General features: G+C 35.9%; 1 protein-coding gene across 11 annotated transcripts in view; it reads left to right on the forward strand.

Annotated features, from left to right (window-relative positions):
* The window catches only part of SOX5 (SRY-box transcription factor 5), a 992,512-nt gene that overhangs the window by 963,597 nt on the left and 4,355 nt on the right, over positions 1 to 24,560 (forward strand). For 10 of the 11 annotated variants that reach the window (XM_061206370.1, XM_061206380.1, XM_061206373.1 and 7 more), the window contains 3 exons: positions 1,603 to 1,748; positions 17,926 to 18,034; positions 20,646 to 20,819. In XM_061206370.1, coding sequence (XP_061062353.1) covers positions 1,603 to 1,748; positions 17,926 to 18,034; positions 20,646 to 20,819 — 429 coding nt within the window. The remainder of the gene's footprint in view (positions 1 to 1,602; positions 1,749 to 17,925; positions 18,035 to 20,645; positions 20,820 to 24,560) is intronic. The other variant, XM_061206379.1, reaches the window with a different exon arrangement.

The raw sequence follows: 24,560 nt of genomic DNA on the forward strand, positions 1-24,560 counted from the left end.
CTTAAGGAGATCAGAGGAGGATGCTCAGTCTGTGCTTAGTAAGGGGGAAGGACACGGATCATTTAGAAGCCTTCCAGCTCTGAAGCACTGCGCTAATCTGACATCAGCTTCTTCAATAGAAATGTTTAAGCAGCAAGAAAGTATTCTAGGTTTTTTGGCAATCGGCAGATCAGATAGAAGAGTCTAGCAATACGACGAGGTCGTGTAATCTGACATGATTAGACAAGGCTCTTTAGTACCAGAACATTCATAATTGAGACAAAGAAAGAGTATTAATAACACTTTCCTAACACGGCAGTTAGCCATTTTATATTTCCTTTCTTTAATCTTAGTGTTTTTCAACAAATCATGGGATTTAATAGCGTGTTTTGGCAGATTAGAGGATTTATGGCCCAGATGTTTTTTGTTCTAAAAATGGATTAGGGTGTAAAGTTTGCTGGAATCCATGGAACATGTTGAGGCAAGCCGGTCATTTTATGTGTGATTAGTGCCTGCCTTCTGTCTCACAGTCCCTCCATCTGTCACAATTCACCAATGGATCTGCTTAGATTTAGCCTCATGTCACAAACAAGTCCCTTTTCTGGGCAATTTCATATTATAGATTCAGTTTATGCCATTTTATGCCCTAGTTAAAAGATAGGGAGAGTGAAAGATGATATATTAGCTTTCCTTTCAATATTTGCAAAACAATCCCTTCCCATCGCTCTTCTACCCTAAAATCATGCAGATTATCAGCATAATGTGCATCAAATAAATAAATGACCAGAGTTAAAATTAAGTTAAAATTAGCCTTTCTCCTTACACCTGTTATTCTTTAAAAGAAATATTTTAGCTTTCTTTTTTTTTCCCCCTAACTCTGGATTGTGGAGTTGCGGCACAAGTTGGTCATTTGACCATCCTATTAAGAGTGTGAATTAAGTGTGATTATAGTTACCCAGTAGCCACAATTTATTATTCAGCAATTACAGGTGCTTGGTTACATTCTGTGCTTGAAATTTAGCCTCTTAACTATTGCAAGTTTGTATCTGTAACAAGACATTGCCAACTGTGGTTTATTTCACCATGGTTGGATGCAGGGGGGAAATGCTCTTCTTTCAGTCAGTTAACAATGATTTGTTCCGTCTGTATATAACAAACCTAATAGTGCCATACTCAATCTCTAAATTGGCCTTTCTAATACTATGAGAGTGTCAGTAATTAATAGTAATAATTATCAATACCTGTATCCTATGGTAACATTCAAATGATCCTTATAGGAAAAAAACCAAAGATAGGTTGTATTTTTGCACTACAAAATATTCAGATAACTAAAAAAAGTTTATCTAAAAATTATATTTTAAACTTCTTTTTCAAACATGTGGAAACAGCTGTATTTCACTTAAATATTACATTTTGATAACAAATGTTTGGCACCATGTTGATGTAACTGTGTGAATCAGTCATCAATTATTTATTCATTCATTCATTTTAGACTGATTCCATTGAGAAATTAGTACATGCCAGACACTAGCCATTCCCAAAAAAGAAGTGATTTTTATGGTGAAAGGTTAACCTATCCATGCACTTGTACAAAACATATCCTTCGTTCTGTTACATCTTCAGGTTATTTAAATGACCATGATGCTGTCACCAAGGCAATCCAAGAAGCTCGACAGATGAAGGAGCAACTTCGGCGGGAACAACAGGTGCTTGATGGGAAGGTGGCTGTTGTGAATAGTCTAGGTCTCAATAACTGCCGAGCAGAAAAGGTTAGTTCCTAAAATAACTGACTTTCCAAAAATACTTAAATTGCCTGTTTTTCTTCTTTATCTTTTTCTCTTCTCACCGTCCTTGGAATGACGGCTCTCCCACCCTTTTTCCCTCCATCAGTGCAGAACTCTTCATGCCCATCCTAATCAAAACCATCTGGAAATGAAAAGCATTATAATTCTCTGCTATCCATCTGAACCTTATTGACAATTAATATCCCCTTTTCTGCCATCACTTTGTATTAAAATGAAGTGGCATTTGAAATACCTGAGTCTCAGTGAAAGTTTTGCTTTATAGAGATGCTCAACTTGTATTTGGGGATGAGCTGGATTTGAAAATGCCGAATCTTCTTTAATCAGCATAAGCTTGGATGATACCCATGCTTGTAGTCTCAGCATCTAAGATCCTGAGCTTGTCATAATGTTTCCAATGCAAAGCACTGTCAAGTTTTAGGTGACTGCACAATTGGAAATTTTGACTTGATCATAAAACAAAGTTTGCTCTTTAAAATGTGGACATTATTATTATATCTATTATTATGCTTAAGTCCAGTGAAACTTCTGGATTTATCTGGGCTATAATAATTTCAAACTATTTTGTCTAAGCTATGTTGTATTTTATTCAGAAAAATATTATGTTATTATAGAATGCTTGGAGTGATATACTTCTTTTGGTCATATTTGGTATTTTTAATTGAAATTTTAAAGTTACTGAATCCCCTTTTCTCAAAATCCTGTAGCTAAATAGATATAGTAGATAAGAGAAAAAAATGATCAGCTACTTAGTAATAACTTGAAAGTTAATCATCATGGGAAGGTTATGAGTCAAACAGTATCATCCAGAATGAACAGATTGCTAATTTGGATAGCTTTCTGGTTTCCCAGGTCTTATATGGAATTTTACATATAATCTCTAAGAAGCTAGCAATTTGCATAGTGAAGGTGTGACCTTGCCACAACTGTACTTTTCCTCTGGTCCAAACATGGGTCCAAAGGCTGGAGAAATGATTTCAATTCTGTTCTGTTCCTGGAGGGGAGAGCAAAGCATGGTCAAGTGTACATCCCTTGCAGTCTCACAACATAAGAAAGCAACACTGGTGCAGCTCGAAGGGCACAAACATTTTCTAGCTAAGCACCAGAAGGGAAGGGGAAAAGCAAAGTGACAGCTCTAAGAAGGAATGATAGCAAGCATAGAGGAATTTATATTCAAATATTTAAACATTCTTGAAAGGATGCTTGAACAGAAATTCCTTTTCTCTGCTCCCCATGTAGAAATGAGTTTAACACTCAGCCAGATGCTAATGCAAAGTGACTCAAGCTATTCCTCGCAAGCATAGCTAAATTGCCATTATTTGTTAAGCGCATTGAATTCAGCTGTGGATACAGCAGTTGGTTGCATTCAGCAAGCATCTGTACCCTTTTTTTTTTTTTAATCCTCCAAAGCAGAGACAACTCTACCTATCTCCCCCCCCCTCCTCCCCTGTGCTGGCTGGGAATTGTCAAGTGACAACCGACCAAATCCTTTTGGACAGGAAGCCTTCATCCTGAGTTCTATATACTTACAAAACAGGCCTTGTGGTTGGATCAGGGAGCCCATTAAAAGTGCTTTGATGGTATGGAAATTCATCTTCATGAAGCTCCTAGGCCCCTAAGCAGCATGCTGTTTAGCTGTGGTTACAGATCAGTCATTCACATCGGAGGGCAATAATTGCGCTGACGGCTTGTAAGGCAATGGGAGTACATAAAATAATCCTGGGCCCTCCACCATGGCACTGCGAGTTAATCTTCTCTAATACAGATCAGCTGTTGTTCTAACACATGACTTCATGCAGGCTCCAGTGACTCTGCTCAGCCTTTTGATTAAGTAACAGGAGTGGAACCATCTGCATTCATTTTATTCCATAGTTGTCCATTGTTAGGGACCTTATTTCCACTTCTTGTTCCACCTCCTATGAAAGTTCCACAATCAGACTTTATTTTATTTCTCTGATTAGCACCTCCTATTTGAGTTGCAGGAGTGAGAGTTGCCTCTGTTGAAAACTACTCCTTTCAATTTTCCTTTCTCTTTTGTAGAATTATAGTAACTGTTTCTTAAAAAAATCTATTTCTGAAGTAATACCTGCCAGAATCTGTTGGCCAATTAAGATGTCTCCATTCTCAAGAAGTTTGTGCCCCCAAATCTCTTCACCATATGCCCTTTCAATGCAGCTGAGTTACATCTTCAACTATAGTCTTATATTTTTATGGGTTTTTAAGTGAAAATCTTAAAAAATGAAATTGTATCATTGTAATTGTAAAATATAAAAATGTAAAAATCCATAATTGTCATAGTCTGGCAAACTCCTGTAATGCGTAAGTAAACCTTTTCAGCAGGAGAATTCGAATTAGTTCATCCCTGTGTTACCCTTGACACTTGAGATTGAATCTCTCTTAGAAGCAGGAATGACTGTGGTAGCCTTTTCCTGTTGAAATAGCTTAGCCGGCATTTCTACCAAATTAATGATCAATCTATGTCTTGCAACTTATGGGAATGAAATAATGTCAATTTAAATCTTTTAATTAGTCATTATTCAACATTAGCACCCATGTGTATCAGGGACGGTGCTGTGTACTTGAGGCACTGTATTGAACAAGAAAATATGTCCTCTGCCTTTATAGAGCTTACAGTTCAGATCAAATTATGAGTTTGTTAATCATGGCATATTTATGTGTGTGAATTCCTATAGGAACTGAATTAAGACCCCATACTACTGAGCGTGTCAGATCAGTTATGTACCTGACTCGACAAAGGTAGCTGCTTGTTTTTCCACATAAAGCAGCATCACTAGACATATTGCCTCATCGTTTTTTAAATACCTACCTTTTTAATAGATTTTTATAATCGCCCAACTTTATCCATGGCCAAAGCATAGTTAGATCAGTAGTTGGTTTGAAATTTTGCTTCACAGTCCCTAACGAAAGACAGAAACACAGTATGTATAAATTCCTCTTATAATTTGCGCTATCGCTCCCAAAAGGACGACATTTTTTCTCTCTTTAAACAATACTCCCAACTTCCTAGACCCTAAAAGTATGTGAAATAAATGTAAGGAGTGGGGAAGATGAAGGAGAGAGAAAGATAGAAAGGAGCTGGGAGAAAGGAAAGGGGGAGGGAAAAGTAATTCAGCCAGATGCCTTCCGTCAGTCTAAAAGGAGATAGCAGGACCCAAGATCCAGATAATTGGAAACCTGTAGCAGAGATCTGTTTTCTTGAGTACACAAGCCTTATACACATTAACTTTTCTTCACATTTCAAATGACCAACATGCTTGTCTCAACTAGAATGTCTTAATTCTGAAAAGCTGTAATTGGGCAGTGAAAACAATTAGAGGTGTGAAGATAGGGACAAATGTTTTCCAGTCGTATGTACCAAAACACATAATGAAAGTCATTTGTACTGAAACACATTTTAATTGAAGACTTCTAAAAGATTTTTCATTTCTTTACTTTTCTTGGAAGTGTTTCAACATACCCAAGAACTGCGTATGTCAGGTTTCTTGGAAACTCTGGGACACAGTGTTATTTATAATTGTCATCTCTGGTTAATTATAGCCTGATTGTATATTCAAATAATGTTATCTTTTACCACTCAGCTCTGTTACAGATTAGTGTTATGGGTCAATAAGTAAGCTTCTCAGGTAGGAAGAATCAGAAGAAGACCCTCATACATACATTTGTTTTGTAAAAACCACCTACTTTGTGTCTTTAACACCCACATGGCATGGTTTTGACCAGCTACATATTCAGATTCTGACCTTATAAGCTTACCTGATAGGAAATCATAAAAACCTCAGTTTTTGTCCTGATCCTACCAGGTAACACTAATACAATAGAGACGCAGTGCACTGCAATGAGGAACAGACCAGAAGTTTCCCTGATCACTTCCCTCACTACCCAATGTAGTTGTCCTAGAAAGATAATGCCCATGCTGTAATATCTGTTAGAAATGTTTGTCATGAGATGTATCAGGATATCTAAATACAGTAGCTTCAACAAATACTGATTAGTTTTTAGCCTACAATGAAGTTCAGGAGTAGGAGGTTGGTGGCATTAGCTCATTAGTTCGGTGATGTCAGGGTTGAAATCACTTGATTATCTGGGTTGTTCCCTTAGAGTCACAAAATGTTGCTGCACCTACAACTATGCCATGAAGGCAGCAGACTCAGAAAGAAGTTATTTTCTCTTCGCTGAAGTTCGGTCTTCACTCACATAGTCATATTTCACTGCACCCCTCAAGCCGACTTCCATAAACATCTCCTTTGGGTAGAACTGGGTCATTTGCACATTTTCATGACAATTACTGGTCAAGGAAGAGAGGCCACTTTAAATGGATCACAAATTATTTTCTGGGACTGAATTAGAGACCTTATCCTATCCTTCCTGAGATCAAAGGATATCTTTTTTTTTAAGAAAGGCAGACCGCTACCTGCAGCACCTCATTTGGATGTGTCTCGAGTCTTGGAAGCTTGACTAGCCTACTTTCTTCTAGGAATGGACCTTGAGAGCTTGTTTGGAGGGTCTAGCAGGGGAGAACAGCTTCTCATATACCCTCGACCGAAAAAGGGCCCTCCCCTATTGGGGAAGGCCATCCTCTTCCACTGAGCTTACAGCTCCAGGAAGGAGGTACATGGATCCATCGGGCAGGAAAGGGGACACCTGTCTAGCCATCCAGATCAGCCAGTCAACCCTGGTGATCAATGGGGTGACAGAGGTTGCAGCCAGATCACCCTCACATTTAAGGGATATCTTAAGACCAAAGGTTATATTGGCAGGGACAAAAAGAAAGACCAGAATGACTACCGGGTAGGAAAAGGCCATTGTCAGCCATGGCTACATTATAAAAATGATACCAAAGCTCTCAAATATTTTCATCATAAAGCTGATTTGTTTTGATTACATTTGATGTCATCTATCTAACTACTTTTGCTCTTCTCTGTTGCATGTCCAGGGCCTTATACCTTGTCTGTGTTTCAGAAAGAATTAAATTACATTCAAGAATGTGTACAGAAAACATTGTTTGGTGCCAGGTTAAATCAATGAATGTATGTTCATCCACATAGTTTCTACATATTAAGGCCAACTTCTGTATTACTTCTTGTATATAAAAAAGATGTCACTCACAAAAATAAACATACAAATATGTGCATGTATTTCTTAAGGCAGAGAGTTTATTCATCAAACATTAATTGCCTGCAGTGTACCTGAAATCTAAACACCCGCACATGCTATGCATTCATCAATAACTGCAAATAAGAATAGCTAGGAAAATGTCTTACTTTTCCTTCTGAGGTTCAGTGAAAATTCTTTGCAGATTTCCATAGAATAAGATGAAAATTTGGTGAATAAGATGTATATTTTAAATAATGATTTACTCAGTAATGAAACCAGTTTCTCTTTTTGGTGTCGGTCATATTCATAAGAAGCTTTACCACATACAATATAGATGGACTTGTAAACAAAGGTTAATTTTATTACTCTGGCCCTTGGAAACTCTTCCATTACAACCTCCTCCTTTCTGCCATCGTCAACCCTTTTCTTTCCTTTTAACAGAGTGCCGAACATGAAATGACAGTGACCAATGTTGACTTAATGTGGATGTTTAATAATGAAAAAAAGTGTGTCAGTCCCAGCATTAGTTACAAATGGCAGTAAGTGTATCGGATGGCAGCCCTGTAATAATTTTACATCCATCATTCTTTCCTGATGCTTCACTGGCCATCTGATGGATGGGGTCAGCAGTGTTAACTCTTCAGAAACTGACACAGTGTGTCTACTTCAGCATTATCTAACATATGCTCCTTCTCTTAGATAAGGAGAAGGCATGTGAGGAATTGTGAACTACAGGTTTGCTTTGAAAAAGTGAATATGAAGGAACTCATGCCTTTGTATTCGGTGGCAGGTACTACAATTAATTAATGATTTATGGGTGGCTTTTGTAGTTGTTGCCTTTAGCTAAAATGCATTAGAGAAGTCAGATTAGAGCTAGACATTTCAGTGGGAAGAGGAAAAACTCCATGAAGGAGGAAGCTATGTTAGGTAAATCGTTCAGGAGGAAATGAGATAGATCATTGCAACAGTGGGACAAAACAGGAGCTTTTTCTTGGGTGTGTGTGTGTGTGTGTGTGTGTGTGTGTGTGTGAGAGTGAGTGTTTGTCAAACAAAAGTGTCCCCAAACTTTTAAATCTTCTGGTTAGAATTTACCTGGGAACAAATTAAAATAACACAAATGGTTAATATTTTCTCTTTATAAAAATGAGTATATATTATTTCTTATCTCTAATGTAATTATTTATTTGGTGATTTTAATTAAAAGATACACAAAATCTGAAGTTGAATATTTGCCTTTTTATTATTGGAGTCTCTCTACTCTAAATACGTATGTAAAATGGATAGAGAACTGCTTTCTAGACAGCGGATTATTAGAAAATCTAGACTAGCTTTTTATGTGCAAGTTGGCATTTGATCCTCAGGTTTTCTTTTCTTTTGTTTTTCATTCATAAAACCTTCTTAATACTGAGTGTCTTAGCTAGGGAACACTTCTTATGGGATAGGAGGGGAGAGGAAAACCCCTTAGTGAATATTATCAGCACAGAGCAGCCAGTTTTCAAAGACCATGACAAAAAGGCAAATAGGTATTATGTCATCACCCATCCATCACTCTATATGTCAGCCTTTCAATAATTCCAATCGACATTCTCGACAGGCTGGTGCAAGTTAAAGGGGCTGTTTGTTTCTAGAAATTGAGTATAGGCTGTCTATAGCCTTTTGTTCCAGATGGTTTTCTTCTGTGTCTTTTCATTTCTTTCTTTTTCTTTCTTTTCTTTTTGGGGGTATTTAATTGAAATACATGCCGAGTTTGCAGACTGCAAAGATCAGAGCTGTTTTCGTCCAGCAGTGGTAACTATGCATTAAACATTTTGATTTGTTTGAGCTTGAAGTTTAGTCCTTTTTTGCCATTTGCTTCATGGAGTTTGTGTATATTTACAGCCTCTGCATTTAATGGCCACATGCCTTATTTTCACAGATGGCCAGTGGAAGACTTTTTCTTTCTCTTAGTATAGCCTGCTTTCAGTTTTGCTACATTTGTCACAGTGCCACTACTTGCAGCTAGCAAGTGCCCACGCTTGGTGGGGAGCAATTATGGTGTGAGTTTTTAAGGAGCTTTTTAAAGGGTTTTTTTTTCCAGTAAACTTTTTATGGTTTAATTTTCAAGCCTAGAAAAGCTGTGCATGTTTTCAAACAGAGAGTCTTGTGTTCTTTACATCATTCTGGTAGAGGGGTTAGTGCAGGATGGTCCAATAAAATGAGACACACAGGGCATGCCAAATTGGGCTTTCAGATAGACACCCACAGGCCTCTCTGATGATTGAAATTGTCTGTTCATTTAAAGATATGAGGATAGGCTCACAATAGTATTCCTGAAAAAAAACAAGTTTGAAAACACCGTGTGGAGAATGATCTAGATATTTTTAAAGTACATTTCCATGGTACATAGATAAAAGACTAGAAGAAGAATAAACAATCATTTTGCCAAGGTGTTGGGGTTGGAAATTTACATGTCCCCACATTCCTAATTTTTTCAAATTTTCTATAAGTAAAATAAGAATCACTTTTGTTGTTGGACCAGAAGTGTTATTTTTGAAAACCTGGTCTACTAAGAATGATCTTTCCTTCCCTTCTCCCTTGCTCCCTTCCTCATCCCCAAGATCAAATAGCTGTCTTCAAGACACTTAAACATTAAGGCACTGAAATAATCAAAGAGCCATTTGTTTTTCAGTTATCCTCATACTTAGTAGATATATTGTATTCTCTATTGTCATTTATTGCAAGTGACTTTAACAATATGGATTTAAAATTATGAGGAAAATATTCTGAATTCAACATTTATTTCAAAGGGCCTCATTGAGTCTTTCCACTTACACCTTTTCTCTTTTACAAATGAGAAACACTTGTTTATGAGTATAGGAGTAAAAGTAGGAGTAGTAATTGCTATTGATATTTAGTTTGTATCTTACCTTTTTCAAACTGCTTTCACATCAAATTTCAGTTTGTACAGTATTATAAGCAGAACAGTATTCATATCTTTGTTTTAAAAATAAAAACCTTGAGATATGACATTATTATAGGAATTCGAGTGGTAGATCAGTTTTTAAACCGAGGTCCTCTTGTTCAAATTTCAGTCTCTTTTCTAATGGACCATGCTGAAGATGTTCAAGAAAGTAACTCAGTGCCTGTTTGATTAGATTGTACCCCAGCGTTGGCCATGTGTATTATTTAGTACATTTTTGAGGAGTTATCACACACACACAAAAATCCTTTAATCAATCAGCATCTCCATCATTTGTGTATCTTTTTTCCAATTCTTTGTTTTTCCTGTTTCTGCTCCCTTTCTAGGTCTTCCTTTCTTCACCATGCACCAGCCCTCTTCATTAGAGAATGAGCCGGGAAACAGAAAGAATATGTTCCATCTTATTTATTTTGCTTCTCATAGCAGCTCTCATAAAATATGTGAAGTTTTAGCTGTTCATTAAAATGAGATTTTAAATATCTATTCTACCCTAAATCTTTTCCCCTAAAACTACCGTGGATAATTGAAAAGTGAACTATAGCCCTGCTGTGCCTCTTTCTATTTGTCAGACCCAGCATTTCGGAACCAAACCATTTCTCTTTAAAACAGTCCAATTATATTTATTTAACTGAGGTAACTACTGGCTACTGAGGCTGCATTTATAAGAATGCGTACAGTTTTATAGCTTTTATTCTATGAAAAGGAAAAATTAAAGAGAAAAGGTCTATACGTTTCTGTAGCTCAGTAACTGAGTTACCCATTGTTTATAGAACAGTTATCATCAGACAACATTCCAGTTTTGTGTTTACATCTGTGCAGCCCTCCCACCTACCGGACACCCTGTGTAGGTTGTGAATTCTATTATTTTACTTTGTTGGCCTCCTATTTTTCTCACATTAAGCCTTCTGATTTGACTTGGTGTGCACAGTATCTGTATCTGCCCTGGTTTGAAATAAAGTCATTTTTTTAGACTTTGGCTGAATGCTGAACACATATACAGACACTTGAAAACTCAGGTCTTAGTTTTTCCTCTCCTGCCTTCCCTCTTCCACATGTACAGACCATAAGCACCCCTGGGACAAGTAAGCAAGGACCGGTATTTTACCATGATATTATTCATGTGTACCCTCTTTGTGAATGATTTCTTTCCTACGGATTCCTTTGAGTGGCTCTTCGGTTCATTACCCCACACAGTCAGTAACTTCTTCCTCTCCATGGCAGTAACTGCGTGTTTCACAATGCACCTAGAATCTGTAAATCTGAGTATTATTGGACAGTCCCTTCACAAAATGTATTTCAATAGTCATATTTTTTGGGTTTTGTTTCATAATTTGAAATATCCTCCTTGAATTTAAGAAAATGATGATAGAATTCTCAGTTATAAATGGAGTACCTTTTTGAAACATAATTAACAGCTTCTGAGGAAATTATCATCATGGATAGAGAAACATGTATAGCTGTATACATTTGTCAAAATATTTTTGTTTTGTTTGAGCAACTCCAGTCAAGTGGAACATAGAATTGAAAGAAAATGTAAAGGGCCTTTAATTCAACATATCATCTGATGTTGAATTGCCAGGCAGGTAGTCATATGGCCAATACTTGAAACCCTCTAGGGAAGTGAAATTTTTTGCATCCTAAGACAGCCCACTCAATGGAGAGACAGCTCTTTTATATAACTCTTCCTTCAGTGGTTCGTTATCTTTCACTTGATAACTTACAACCATTGGTCAGTATTCTGTCTCTTTACTACATATGGCCAAATCCTCTCTTTTTCACAAAGAACAGGTCTTGATTCTTTTTAAACATGGAGGTTCTTAAGATATTTAAAGACAGAGATTGTTGATCTCCTCTTCAACTCTGTCTTGCAAGGTCCTGTGCAATTTCTCCATGAAGACAACAAGGATATTGACAGGAACATAACCCAAAGCTGAGTTAAGTCCAAAACATTATGGCCATGGTCTGCATTCCAGTTTTTGTAGAAAAAGAAACTAGACCATTACAACATAGTTTTTCTTAATGAATCCATACTAGCTTCTTGTTGTATCACATCCTGTACTAAGTGCTCTAAACTAATCCTATAACAATCAGCTCTGTCTTTTCTGGAACATACATTAAATGCTCAGGTCATTGTTCCACAAATTCTCTCTTTATTCATGAAAAATCAGAATTAGTTATTTATGTACAAGTCCTAATATTTCTCCCACTTTAAAATCAGTTCTTTAAAAATCATAAATAGGGATTCATCAATTTTATCCACAAGTCATTTTACTATCTTAGAAATGTATTCATCCAGATTAAGACTTGAATTCATAGAAGCTGTGTGTTTCCTTCAAAACAATTCTATCTTCAGCTTCGTAATACTTCTTAAGAAAACTTGATCTGCCAATACAGTTCACTTTGACCAGATTGCCTGATGAAACTAAGTTTCTATGAAATTTAGCAAGAATTATACTTCAAGAAACATTTCATGAAGCTGGCTACCAAAGTTCACAAAAGGAAATTAGATTGTGGAAACAAAATTATGGGTTCTAATTTATTATTTTCTCCACTAGGGGTATCTCTGAATTTAGAAGGGGAAAAAAATCAGGATTAGATAAGGCTTTTTTTGTAGTTGACTAAACCATAAGACATTTATGGACCTTTCCAACCCCTTAGCTCATATATCCATATGATTCTATGATGGAGAAAATGAATGGAAAAATAGTCCTAAGGGATACTAGATTTCAGAGTACCAAAGTGTCTGAGAAATTCACATTTGACCAGAATAAAATTAGTAGAAGATTTCTTCAGATTGCATTTTTGTTGGTGTTGGAGGGAAATGTGTGTGTGTATGTGTGTGTGTATTTGTACATAATTTATTGTAAAGCTTTTACAACAAAGCTTTCTTTCCCATTTGTGCAGTTAGATTATGTGGATGGATGCTTATTTTTTAGAAAATGGTGATCTCAGTAAGCAAGGGTGAAACCAAGAGATTGAAGGGGATCTCAGACACATGCATTGTTTTTTATGTTTTACTTAAGCTGATGAAAAAATTCTCCAACTGATAAATCGTTATGACATTATAAATAATCTTTCATCTTCCTTGGTGGTCTGCGAGGGTCACATAATTGGAGGGTTAAAAACCTTTTTTTGTTTCTTTTTTCTTCCTGTGTCATTAGTATAGAAGGAGATCATAAAAAAGGTCAGCCAGAAGGGGTTTAACTGTTACTGAGTCAACATTTGACAGTCACACTCTATTCTGTCATTTCATGCATGTGCTTTTTATGAGTTTTATAGCTTTGTGAGCTTTATTTCAGGGATGTCCATTATGATAGCTGATCCACAGCCCATCTCTTTCTTTGTGTATGTGTGTCTGATGGTGAGCAAAGCTTGTCACTTATATAAATCCCAATTTCAAGGAGTAATAGAGGAACCATCTACTCATGCAGTTTAGGCTTAGGTAACTAAGGAAATATCTACTTCCTCTAGAGTACAGTTTGTGTGGGTTTTTTGTTTTGACTGCTCTATGAAATGTCAACAAACGATGTGCCTTTGAGCCTTTACAAACACAGTGAGTTTTTAGTTGTTTTCTATATAGTTGAAGTAATGGAATAGGAGAACTTTTCAACTTAAATATATACTAGACTTACTTATATTATGGGGCTATAAACCATCATGCCTGAATCAAATGGAAAATAAAAAAGATTAAATACATTGTCAGGGATGATGCACAAGAGGAAAGAAAAAATCCCAACAACTTTTAGAGTTGTTACAAACATTCTCCTTTTTAATGCATATTTGTCCACTACTCTGGCTGTAGACAATAAAGGATCAAAACCACAGCAGGATACTTAATACTCATATTGAAATAACTATTCCTGTAATTCTTATATTTTAGGAAGAATCTTTATCTTTTCCATTTCCCCTATTTACTTTTTCCCTAATATTAAAAGCGTATCTTTTTCATTTTTTAAACTAATGAGAATCTGTCATATATTACAGCACCATTTTACAAATTAGGATTCTGAAACTCAGGGAGGTTAATTGATTTGTCTAAAGTAGTATAGCTAATATATGTGGCAGAGTTTGGTTAAAATGTCATGTTCCTGATCCCAAAGCCATTATTTTCTGTATGGGTTATCTTCTCTATTTTCAAATATGTTCTTTTCCCACTGATCTCTATAGCCTTTTGCCATTCAGAACGTTGTTTGCTTAGAAAGCACTGATCTTTACTGTCCACTTCTAATCAGCTAATTACCCACATCTCTTTAGATATTTCTTGGCTCTCCTTGTTGATTCCCACCATAGTCTGGTGTCATGTGCAAACAATACACGTGCTGTTTTCCATTATGCAAGTCATTGGATAAGCCACAGAGCCCAAAACCAGCTGCCAAATTCCCTAAGTGAATATTAACACATTAATAATAGTTATTTGAATGTTGAGTTTTAGAGTTATTCATTTGACCCCAAGAAACTATATTGTCTAAAACTTTCTTTTCTTCTGTAGATCAGATACAATTCACTTGAATGTTTCTTCAAGTCAACATAGGATCAGAAAATTTTTCAAGTTAAGACAAACTTTCCCTTAAGTTTCTTCTTGATCTTAGTAAACCTACAGAGTTGTATAAGGTTTGATTAGCCAGATAGGACTCATCTTTCCAAAGGAATTCTAGTTGTTATCCAATAGCTAGTTTTCATCCAATAGAAAGCATACAGGTCGTCTTGTTTGGTCCTTATTTGTAAATCCTCAGGACTATTTCATTTTGACTACTTTGTAGTAATTAATGTGTTTGCACCCTGTACTCTGATGTTCCTCAGAGCAGTTCAGAATTTTGGCCAATATTTCTTTAAGGGTGTTTTTTGTTTGTTTGTTTGTTTTATTTCTAATAGGAAAAAAGTAGAAGAGAGAAAGATGAATGAATCTTATATGTTTCAGGGCAGTGTTTGGATAGTATTGAGAAGGCAGAAAAGTATAAGTGCTATACTGGATTTATGTTCAAGAACACTGGTCTGGGGGCATGTGGTGGTCTTTTTCTGTAAAAATTCTTGCTCTTTATCAGAACCAGTTGGAACTAAGAGTATAAGTTTGGTAAAAATTATCACCTCTGCCCGTCAACATATTTTTCTGTTTCCATAAACTCAGTTTCTTTGGTGTTTCTTATTTCCAGCATCTTCCCATTTACCACCTCCCTACCTGACATTTACTGCCCTCATTTTGTTTCAGCAGTCTCTATTTAGAAAGGATTAATTTAATTATAAGAACTTTGAGAATCACCTTTTTTTCAGTAATATTCACACATTTGAAAAGAGGCTTTGGAAAGGGAAATATTTAAACCAGGGTACGGAATCAGAAACGGTTGAGTTTTAGACATGACAGTGCATAGCTGGACTCTTTGCGAAGGGGACGGCCAGGAACGGATGGGATTAGAAGTAGTAGGGTGAAAGGAATCTTCCCAGTGTACCAGCGTTTGTGCTTTATAGCATTTGGCTGATTCTCCTCCTATATTCCTGAAGAGATTGAATTTAAACTTTTGAAGACTATTCTTAAATCCAACTCATTGATTGAATTTAAACTTTTGAAGACTATTCTTAAATCCAACTCATTCTTTTGGTAGTTCAGTATATTATCTAGGATCCTATTCACACATAGATTTATATCTACCTGTGTACATAAGAACTAAATATGAACTTTTACAACGGGATCAATTTTCATATGGAATTGTATAGCTAATTATTTACTATATAACTACTTTATTATATATATATACCATATATTTACCATATAACCATTTGGGTTTTATGATATACCCCTTACCTCAATTCCTCTGTCTTCTGAATTTATTGTCAGCAAGAGTTTCTAAATTGTGGCAATGTTACCATTTTGATTTACATGCTACTGTAAGGTGTTTTAATTAAAGGCACACCACACCTTCTTCAAGTCCTCCAATCACTTCTCATTTACCCTGTTCACATGACTGAGAATTAGCTTAAATGACTGTGTAAAAGGTCACAAAAGAAGTACAGCTTACTGTGTTTACTTCCACTGTCTCCTACTTACATCCTCTTAAGAAGTATCATAAATTCCACTTTGGGGTAACTAATTGAATCATTTTATTATGCTCTGTGCTTTAGAGGTAGACGATTAGAGGTTACTTATTGTAAAAACTACTTGTGACTTTCCAGCTCATCCTTTGCTAATTTTAGCTACTTGGTAAGATGGTGCAAGATCCATACAGCTGAATGCAGAATCTTCAGAGTCACTTAACATTTCATTCTTTTTCTACTCCGACTGCCTTCATTTTGCTGTTTCTTCTTGAAAGACTTTCCTTCAAAATGGAAAACTCTCTAGAAAATATGTAGCATTATTGCCCTATACACTTTTAAATCAAAACCTGAGAGGTGATCCATGCCCAGTACATTCCCCAAAGATAGTACAGTAAAGTCTTCATTGACCCAGGGACTCTCAGATTATGTTGATGGAATGTGGTTTTTTTTTTAATGTAACTGTCTTCTATTTTAACAGCTACATTTACTATAAAGACAGTCTGTTAAGCTGGTGTCCTTGGTGCTCCTGGGCTCAGCTGAATATATACAGCAGACTCTCTCAGCAAAAGAAATGTAGAACATGTAAAGCAGATGAAAATACCAGTTTCATACACAAAACAAAATTGGGTGAGGTTCTACATTTTTAAATATATCATTTATTTCAACTTTAGTACTATATAATCTTATAGAACTAAAGTTGGTATAAACTATTTTGTTTCCAGTTTCTCTACTGTATTTTATACTGATTGACAATTTAAAATATTTTTTCTATTAAATCGTATATCAGAGTTTGACGAACAGAGACATGGATTCCAAGGCTACTAAATTAAGAGAATTTTTCATCTAGTATGTATAGTTGTAATACTGTCAGAGATTTTGTAGAGATAAAGTATATACTGTATGAAGAATTTCAGTACCCCGTTGGCTCTTGTTGGGAACGTTAGTTGGGTCCTTTACCTGTAACACAATTATCTTAAATAGTTGATTATTTTCTGTGAACTTTTTATTGTGTCAGTAGCTGTTCCGCAGTGTATGTGATTCATTTGTGTAACTCATGACTGTGTTCCTCAGAAAATGAGGTGCATAATTACAAAGAAACATGAGCAAATTTTATGAAATCCAATAGGTGCTTTTCTTAAAGCTGCTTTGGAACCGCATCATCCTCAGCGCAATGATGGAAAGTTCTAGAGAGAGTTGTAAACCTTTTATTGTATGCTTTTCTGTTCTTAAAATCACCCAATTACTTAATTTGAAAATAGTTTAAAATCTCATGTGGTGTAGATTAAGCATTATATTTTTCTTGAAAATAATTTACTTTGTAATGCCATGTTCTCCATGAATTCAAATCATGCACTGCATGCTTTCAAATGACTTGATGTCTTTGCAGATCTAATTTTGGTATATTTGTATCTCAAATAATTCTCCAACTCAATATTTTGGCTTAGCAATCCAAATCAAATCGTGGTCCAAGTAGCAGGCACTCACATTGAATGTACAGAGACTTGACAAGCAATTAACAATGAATATTGAAACGTCTTCATTACCCTTGCATGAGGAATGCAGATGGCATTTAGGGAGATGGCAACCCGAGGGCACTACTGTGAATTATGTTTCAATCATTTGGTCACCTGACTATTGGAAGACTTTCTCTGGGCCTCATGCCACTTCTATACTTTTCCTGTCTGGCTAAAAATAAAGCAGGAATTCCAAATGTTGTAAAACAGGTTGCTTCCATGTAATTTCTATGCACATTTTGTGATTTGGGAAGGTTATCTCCAAGGATCCCAGCATCCATCCTTTAGGCTTAGCAAACCCAAATGCCAAGACTATATAGGGGATTCTACGAATCAGAGTTCCTTCAAAAATCCTGCTGACCATTGGCTTCAATTACCTCAGTATAACGTGCTGAATGTGCAAAGGTGAATAAATCAGCATCTCATCCCTTCCAGAAGCTAATGCATTATATACAGCCCAAGGAAAAAAATGTCCTTGAATAATTATAATTTCCAGATTGAGATCTCATTATAAATTTCTTTTTTAAAGGAAAAAACAACACTGGAGAGTCTGACTCAGCAACTGGCAGTTAAACAGAATGAAGAAGGAAAATTTAGCCATGCCATGATGGATTTCAATATGAGTGGAGATTCTGATGGTTTGTGAAATTTTTCGTATGTATTCCAGTAGTGTGCAGAAGTGTCTGTTTAATACCAATTAAAACTACTAAAAAATATACAAGACAGCCACCTCAGACCTGATCATTACAGTAAGAGTTCACATGTACTGAGTGGTTCCCACGTGCCAAATGCTGTGCTGAGTGCTATGCATAAATCATCTCATTACTCCCCAGCACGACCTGTGAGATAAGAACTCTTACAGATGTAGAGATTAGCCCTTAGGAATTTTGAGTCATATTTTCCAAGACTACAGGGCTATAAGCGCCAAAGGCAGGTCTTGGATTCAAGATGGCATGATTCTAAAGCAAATGCTCTCAATCATCATCTACCCTGTCTCTCACTTCCCTATTTCTTACATCTGAAACAAACTTTTCAAAAATTTTTTTCTATAAGCTCATTTTGAAGTTTTCATGTGTCAAACCCTGACCAGAATACATGGCTCAGAGGACATTTTCAGGATAGTTTGTTGCATTTGGGACCCTTTCCCTCTTATACTATCTACCATACAGTCAGGTGCCCTGCCTACCCTCTGTAACCCAACTAGAGCTCCAGCTGTGCGGCCTCATGCTTCCCTCACGTGCCTTGAGACTTCTGTTGTCTGCGTCATCTTTGAACGTTCTAAACATCCACAGGGACAACTAAATAAATTGATGCTCTAATTCTAATAGCACAGCAAAGAGGGAAAAAGAAGAAAGTGCTTTTCCTCTTACACTGAGCCCCGACTGGGAACCTCTCACCAGTGTCAGGTGACATACATGCATTTCAAGAGCATGGTCCTCAACTTTGTTACTATGGCAGAAGCTCCCTGCATACAGAAAAGACTGAACCAGGGCAAACCAGTGAGCAGCCAAGGGACTAGCCAAACTTGAGCATTTAACCAGATAATTCTGTCGAGACCAAATTTTATTGAATTGCATATCCGAGAAAAGTCTGTGTTTTTCTAGCCTATTGTATCCAGACGTTTCCTTCTCTTTTCTGCTTTGCTTGGCTAAGATAAACCTGGCCTAAGTACATACAAAGAGCTTGTTTAGCTTTGATGAAGTCACATAATGTTCATTTTATTGCTTATGTTGCTGTAAGGTGTAAGAACAAGAAAAAGCAGATGTGCAAATGATCATTTGCTAGCTACAAACCCATTTTAGGAAGATGTCACCATATATTAGCACTCACTTTTGTCAATAAAAAGACAATTACTGGTAATAACACATTTCATAAATTTTAAGTTGTATCAGCATGATAAAATATACCCACGGTAATCAGCATTAAAACATCAAAGTTGTTGTTGCTGTTATTTGTTATATTCAGTCATGCTTATATGCAAAATATTTTCCAATCTTCATCACAGCAAAGAGCATATTATGAAAGAGAAATAATGAGAAATTCCAAATAAGCTGTGTTTTTTGTTTGCTGCTATAGAGGTCTTCAAGTCTGGGTAATTTTGGTTGATTCCTATTCCTTCAAATTAAGAAAGGAAAAGGAGTATGAAGGAAGAAAAGAAGAGCAGTGCTCTAGAAAACCCCAAAATATTTGAAATTTTTACATGCTAACAGAATATATCTCTTTCATCTTTTGTAATGATAACCCTGGAGAACATAGTGCCAGAGTTATATGTTTTGCTTCTCCTTATTTTCTTTGCCTAAATTCAAGTATCTCTGGAAGCAGTTTAATCTGCTGAAGCCATTCTACAAAGTCAGATAAAGCCTAGAGGGGTGCCTGAAGCTCCCCAAGGTTCCAGTGTGACACTTGGTCATGTTTTATCCTCCTGAGTCTTGCTGTTTGGAATGTAATTATCAATGGATCTCTTTGGATAACTTAGATGTTAGTGGGAAAATTCAGGGAAATGAACATATTTTTTTTCACCTTAAATATGTGACTGTAGACTTCATAAGAAACCATAGAATGTAACTATTCGTTTGTTCTTTTCCTACCATTTTCAAATATCTCTTGGGAACCAGACTATCATTGCTGCATCAGCATATTTCATGCATGTATTAGCACATAATTTCAAAGAAAAGCCAAACACATTAGAGGAGATATCTATATTGTATTTTAACCTTAAACATTTATTTAGCAGTGTTTTTATATAGCCTCAGAGAGAGAAAAATGGCATGTGTATGCTATGTTCTGTCAGTCTTCAGGTAGCAGAGACACATCCTTACCTGCAGTCATCCATTCTGCTGAACAGTTAGGTGTTTCACAATTTTGTGAGCTTTTTGACCTATCTAATATTTCTACAGTACCAGCATGCCTGTTGACCTAACCCAACTATTCTCTTTCCAATTTGTATCAAAGATCACATATTCAAGTTTCTTGTGTGCTCTTGAAAGTAAATGGTGAAACAGTCCGTAGTCCATTGAAAGAAAAGAAAAATATATTAGAAATGGACTTAAAAATACAAATACAACATTTGACACCACAAGGGTTATCACAGAAACTTCATAAACAAGCATCTGGCTCAAGAACTAGAAGTACCATTATTAGATGTGCTTTTGATTTTCAGATATTTTAATAGACTGAAAAACAATAATGCAAGGAAGGGAATTGCCATAAGTTTTAACACTAACGTGAAGCAATGTTCCCTGTTTTTAGGAAGTGCTGGAGTCTCAGAATCAAGAATTTATAGAGAATCCAGGGGGCGTGGTAGCAATGAACCCCACATAAAGCGTCCAATGAATGCCTTCATGGTGTGGGCTAAAGATGAACGAAGGAAAATCCTTCAAGCCTTTCCTGACATGCACAATTCCAACATCAGCAAGATACTGGGTAAGAAAAGTATTAAGGGTTAAGTGATGTATGAAATACAGGTACGGTTTTGTTTTCTGCATTTGTTGAAAGAGACTGGGTTTGGAAGCCAGGCAGCTCATGTTTTCTACTTATCTAAAAATTAGGTACACCATACTGAGCCTCTTCTTCTGACCATGAAGCATTCCACATTTATCAAGAAATTGTGCCCAAATTCTGATTTAGATGTGTGTTCCTACACTAGTTGTTGTAATATTCCTCTTCTTCAAAAATTTAAAATATTTGTGTTAAGACTAGGAAAAAAAGCTCTTTTCACACAAGCCACTCAGTATCGGTATTGACCTTATTTGTTCTTTTCCTTTGTAAACACTATAGAATTCGTCACGTCGTGGGGGTGAGGGTGGAGGTGGAGATGAAGTCTGTTCTAATACTATAATTGAAAATCAGTTTAGATTGTCAGGACACAAGAAGACGTTTGGGTGTGCATTTTTTAATTTTTACTTTTAGTATCCTTACGCGTATTTTCAGTATCATTTAAAAAGGGACTTTTCCTGCTATTGCAGCTTTCAGCTTAACAGATGACAAAAGTACATATTTACCCAACATACATAGACACTGAAGCACACAGCAAAGATGGTTGAAAGGAAAGAGTACTGATTATAAAGAGACCTATTATACACCAATTTAAGTCCCAGAAAGAAGGAAGGGAAGATGCCATTTCTTTGGTGCTGTTCTCTTGACATCATCATCATCATCAGTGTCATCCTCGCCATCATCTTTACCTTCAAGAGCATGGTGTCCAGGTTCTTGACAACCTAAGCAAATTTTTATTTTCTCTGACTTCTAAGAGCTAAATAATAAAAAAATTAGAAGAAGAACGCTTAACTCTATCAGCACATTTTTGTCTTTGACGAATAAGTAACAAAATTTGTTGAAGTTATTAAAGCTTTGTTAAAATCCATAGTGCACTTGGAATTACATGTAGCTAATGTAGTGTGCCTTTTGATTCTTTACATTAAGGAACCGATCATCTGAAGGTGGTTACTAAACATGTACATGCGTTTTTATGATCCCGTATTTTCAACAATGGTAATAGGGCGCCTCCCAGTCCACAGTGTACATTTGTAATGAAACAAAAACAAACAAAAACCGTCAGCTACTTAAACTTGTGTCTCAATTTTCATCTAAATGATTTTGAGCTCTTTAGATGAAGGTTATCTCAAAAGATATGAACATGTGAAGCTTTATGTGTACATAGAAAGCATGAATATTTTTGCATAAATATGTATAAATATTTATGTATAAATATATATCCAAATATAATAAAAAAACTGAAACTGATCAAAAGAAAATGCATATTTTTTGCATCTCTACCATCTCTGATCTATTTTTCTTTTTTATGACAACATTCTACCTTCCATATGAATTTTTCATTTAAAAAAAATACCACATCTGTTTCATTTGGAAAAACTCTAGAAAAGAATAAAATACTTGACGTAAGCTTATTTCATATTTTAATATATCAGTTATTATCAAATTAGAAATCCCCAAATGTCAAAAAAACACTAAAAACTAAGATTGTTTAACCTGTCTTTATATCATTCATTTATGTGTCTGAATACTAAAAAAATAATAATCACTGATTAAAACTTTAAGTATGAGAGAAATACAAGTTTTGATGATGTGAAATATTTTAGGAAATAGAGCAAAAGCCTTCATGGGAAAGAGATGACTTGCTAAAAGAATTCCTTTCTGGTTTGAAGGAGAGAATATTAGAATGACTATATGATTATATCATAATAGGCTGCATGAAAGAGAATGCTGCCTAACTTAAGATTTTTCAATGAAATTATATTAATTAAAGATATAGCAGGAAAAAAAACCCACCAAGGTGTCTTGGGCCTCAATAGTTAGTCATAGCTTCAAATAAATAAGTGATCTTCAAATATCCACAAGATCATTCTAAATGGCTTATTTCATATAAAAGTACAAAGAAAGCTTGATGTTTTCCCTTTTACTGATTGTTTTGGATAACAGCCTCCGACAGCATGCTGCTAATTCATTCTGCTTAAAACAGGCGCTTGAGCTGGGTTGACATTTTACGTAGTCTCTGGAGATCCTAGTTGACATTTTAAAGGGCTTCTAAGCATTTTATAATACCCTAAAATCTGGTTTTAATAAGCCATTCTGCTGAAATTGTTAACATAAGGAATCACCTTTTACCGTTTGGCGCTAGATCAGGGGATGGGGGACATCTTTTTCTGATTAGGTATACAGTAGTTAGAGTAAAATGTGCAAACTCATTACAGACCCCATGGAGATGACACTGTGGCCCAGCTCAAACTCTTCATTTTTATTGTGTTGCCAGATTTAGAAAGGAAAAGAGCACTTTCAAGACTGATTTTTTTTTCTCATTTTGAACATCAAATATTTTCGATTGAATCTTCTTTTTTGTCATCAGGAGGAATACCTAAATGTACTTAATTCTTTTTTCATTGTTGAAGGCTCATCTTTTGAAAACAGCAGGGAACTTTTACTCCCTGTACATGGTCCAGGGTGAGCAGCCAGCCACACCCAAATCAAGGAGATGTTTTCATCTCTTTTGAAGGTATCTAAAATGCTGTCCTCCCATCCTCATCTAGTGTGTTTCAGGGGGTTACATTGCAGCTGCAAACAGTGGTTGGTGTACCTGCAAAGCCATTGAAACCAAAACCAAACTGTCATTTGGTTATCCCCATTCGAAAGCTATTATTAAAAAATGATAGCTGCCTTTGCCACCAAACTGAACCACTGTTCTGCTCGGTCATATAATGGAGTAGTTAGCTTAAGCATTAACTGGGTCAAATTGTCCCTTAATTCTTAATTTTGAAAAGACATGTAACAGTGATATGGCCATATTTTTCAATGTAGCTTAGAATTCAGTGATACTTCCAGAGAAATTATATTATCAAGTTTCAAAATATTTTGATTCCAGTTCATACCACAGTTAGAGGCCAACTTATTTGAGAATTTACACATCCTTTACTATCCTTTTTTTCTCTGCATTTTAGCCAGAACAACTTTAGGTTCCTCTACTCCCCCTTCCCACTACAAGGCCTTGACCATTCTATTCTTCCTCCATAGGCTACTCTTGTTTTTTCAATCCCTCTAGGAGTCATTTTTGCAGCGATGCCTTCCTGACCTACAGAAGATTGATCTCACCTCCTTATCATATGTTCTCATAGCTTCCTGTACTTTTCACAATTATAATTAAAATTATACATTTTGCAATTACGTATTTAATGTATTTCTTCTCGGCTGGAATATAAGCTCCAAGAAGATAGGAACCATAACAACTCACTGCTGCATATCTAGTGATGAAAACAGCATCATGCACATAGTAGGAAATCTAAACATAGCTCTTACATTCCAAGGCATGTTACTATGAGGCATAAACATTCCCCTTCCTTAGAGAAAAATATTCTTTTTTGAGCTAATAGAACATTTAGACTTAGGGAAGAATCTTTGGCAATTCCTATTCTAACTGAGAAGGCTAGTTTCTTTGTTTTATTTGGTGGTAAACGTAGTTAGTGAATTTCAAGTCAACCATCCTTGATCCACTGTTCGATTTCTTTAATTATTCAGTAAGTTATTCTGATAAGTTCACTTTTCCACTCCCTATTCTGAGGGTCAAAATTCTGGTATACATACTTATAAGAAACTCCACAAGAAGAATTGATCTAGTTCAATAGTATTATAGGTTTACTTGTGTTTATATTTGCA

This window comes from Eubalaena glacialis, chromosome 11 (genome assembly GCF_028564815.1).
Source record: "Eubalaena glacialis isolate mEubGla1 chromosome 11, mEubGla1.1.hap2.+ XY, whole genome shotgun sequence".
Classification (NCBI taxonomy): domain Eukaryota; kingdom Metazoa; phylum Chordata; class Mammalia; order Artiodactyla; family Balaenidae; genus Eubalaena; species Eubalaena glacialis.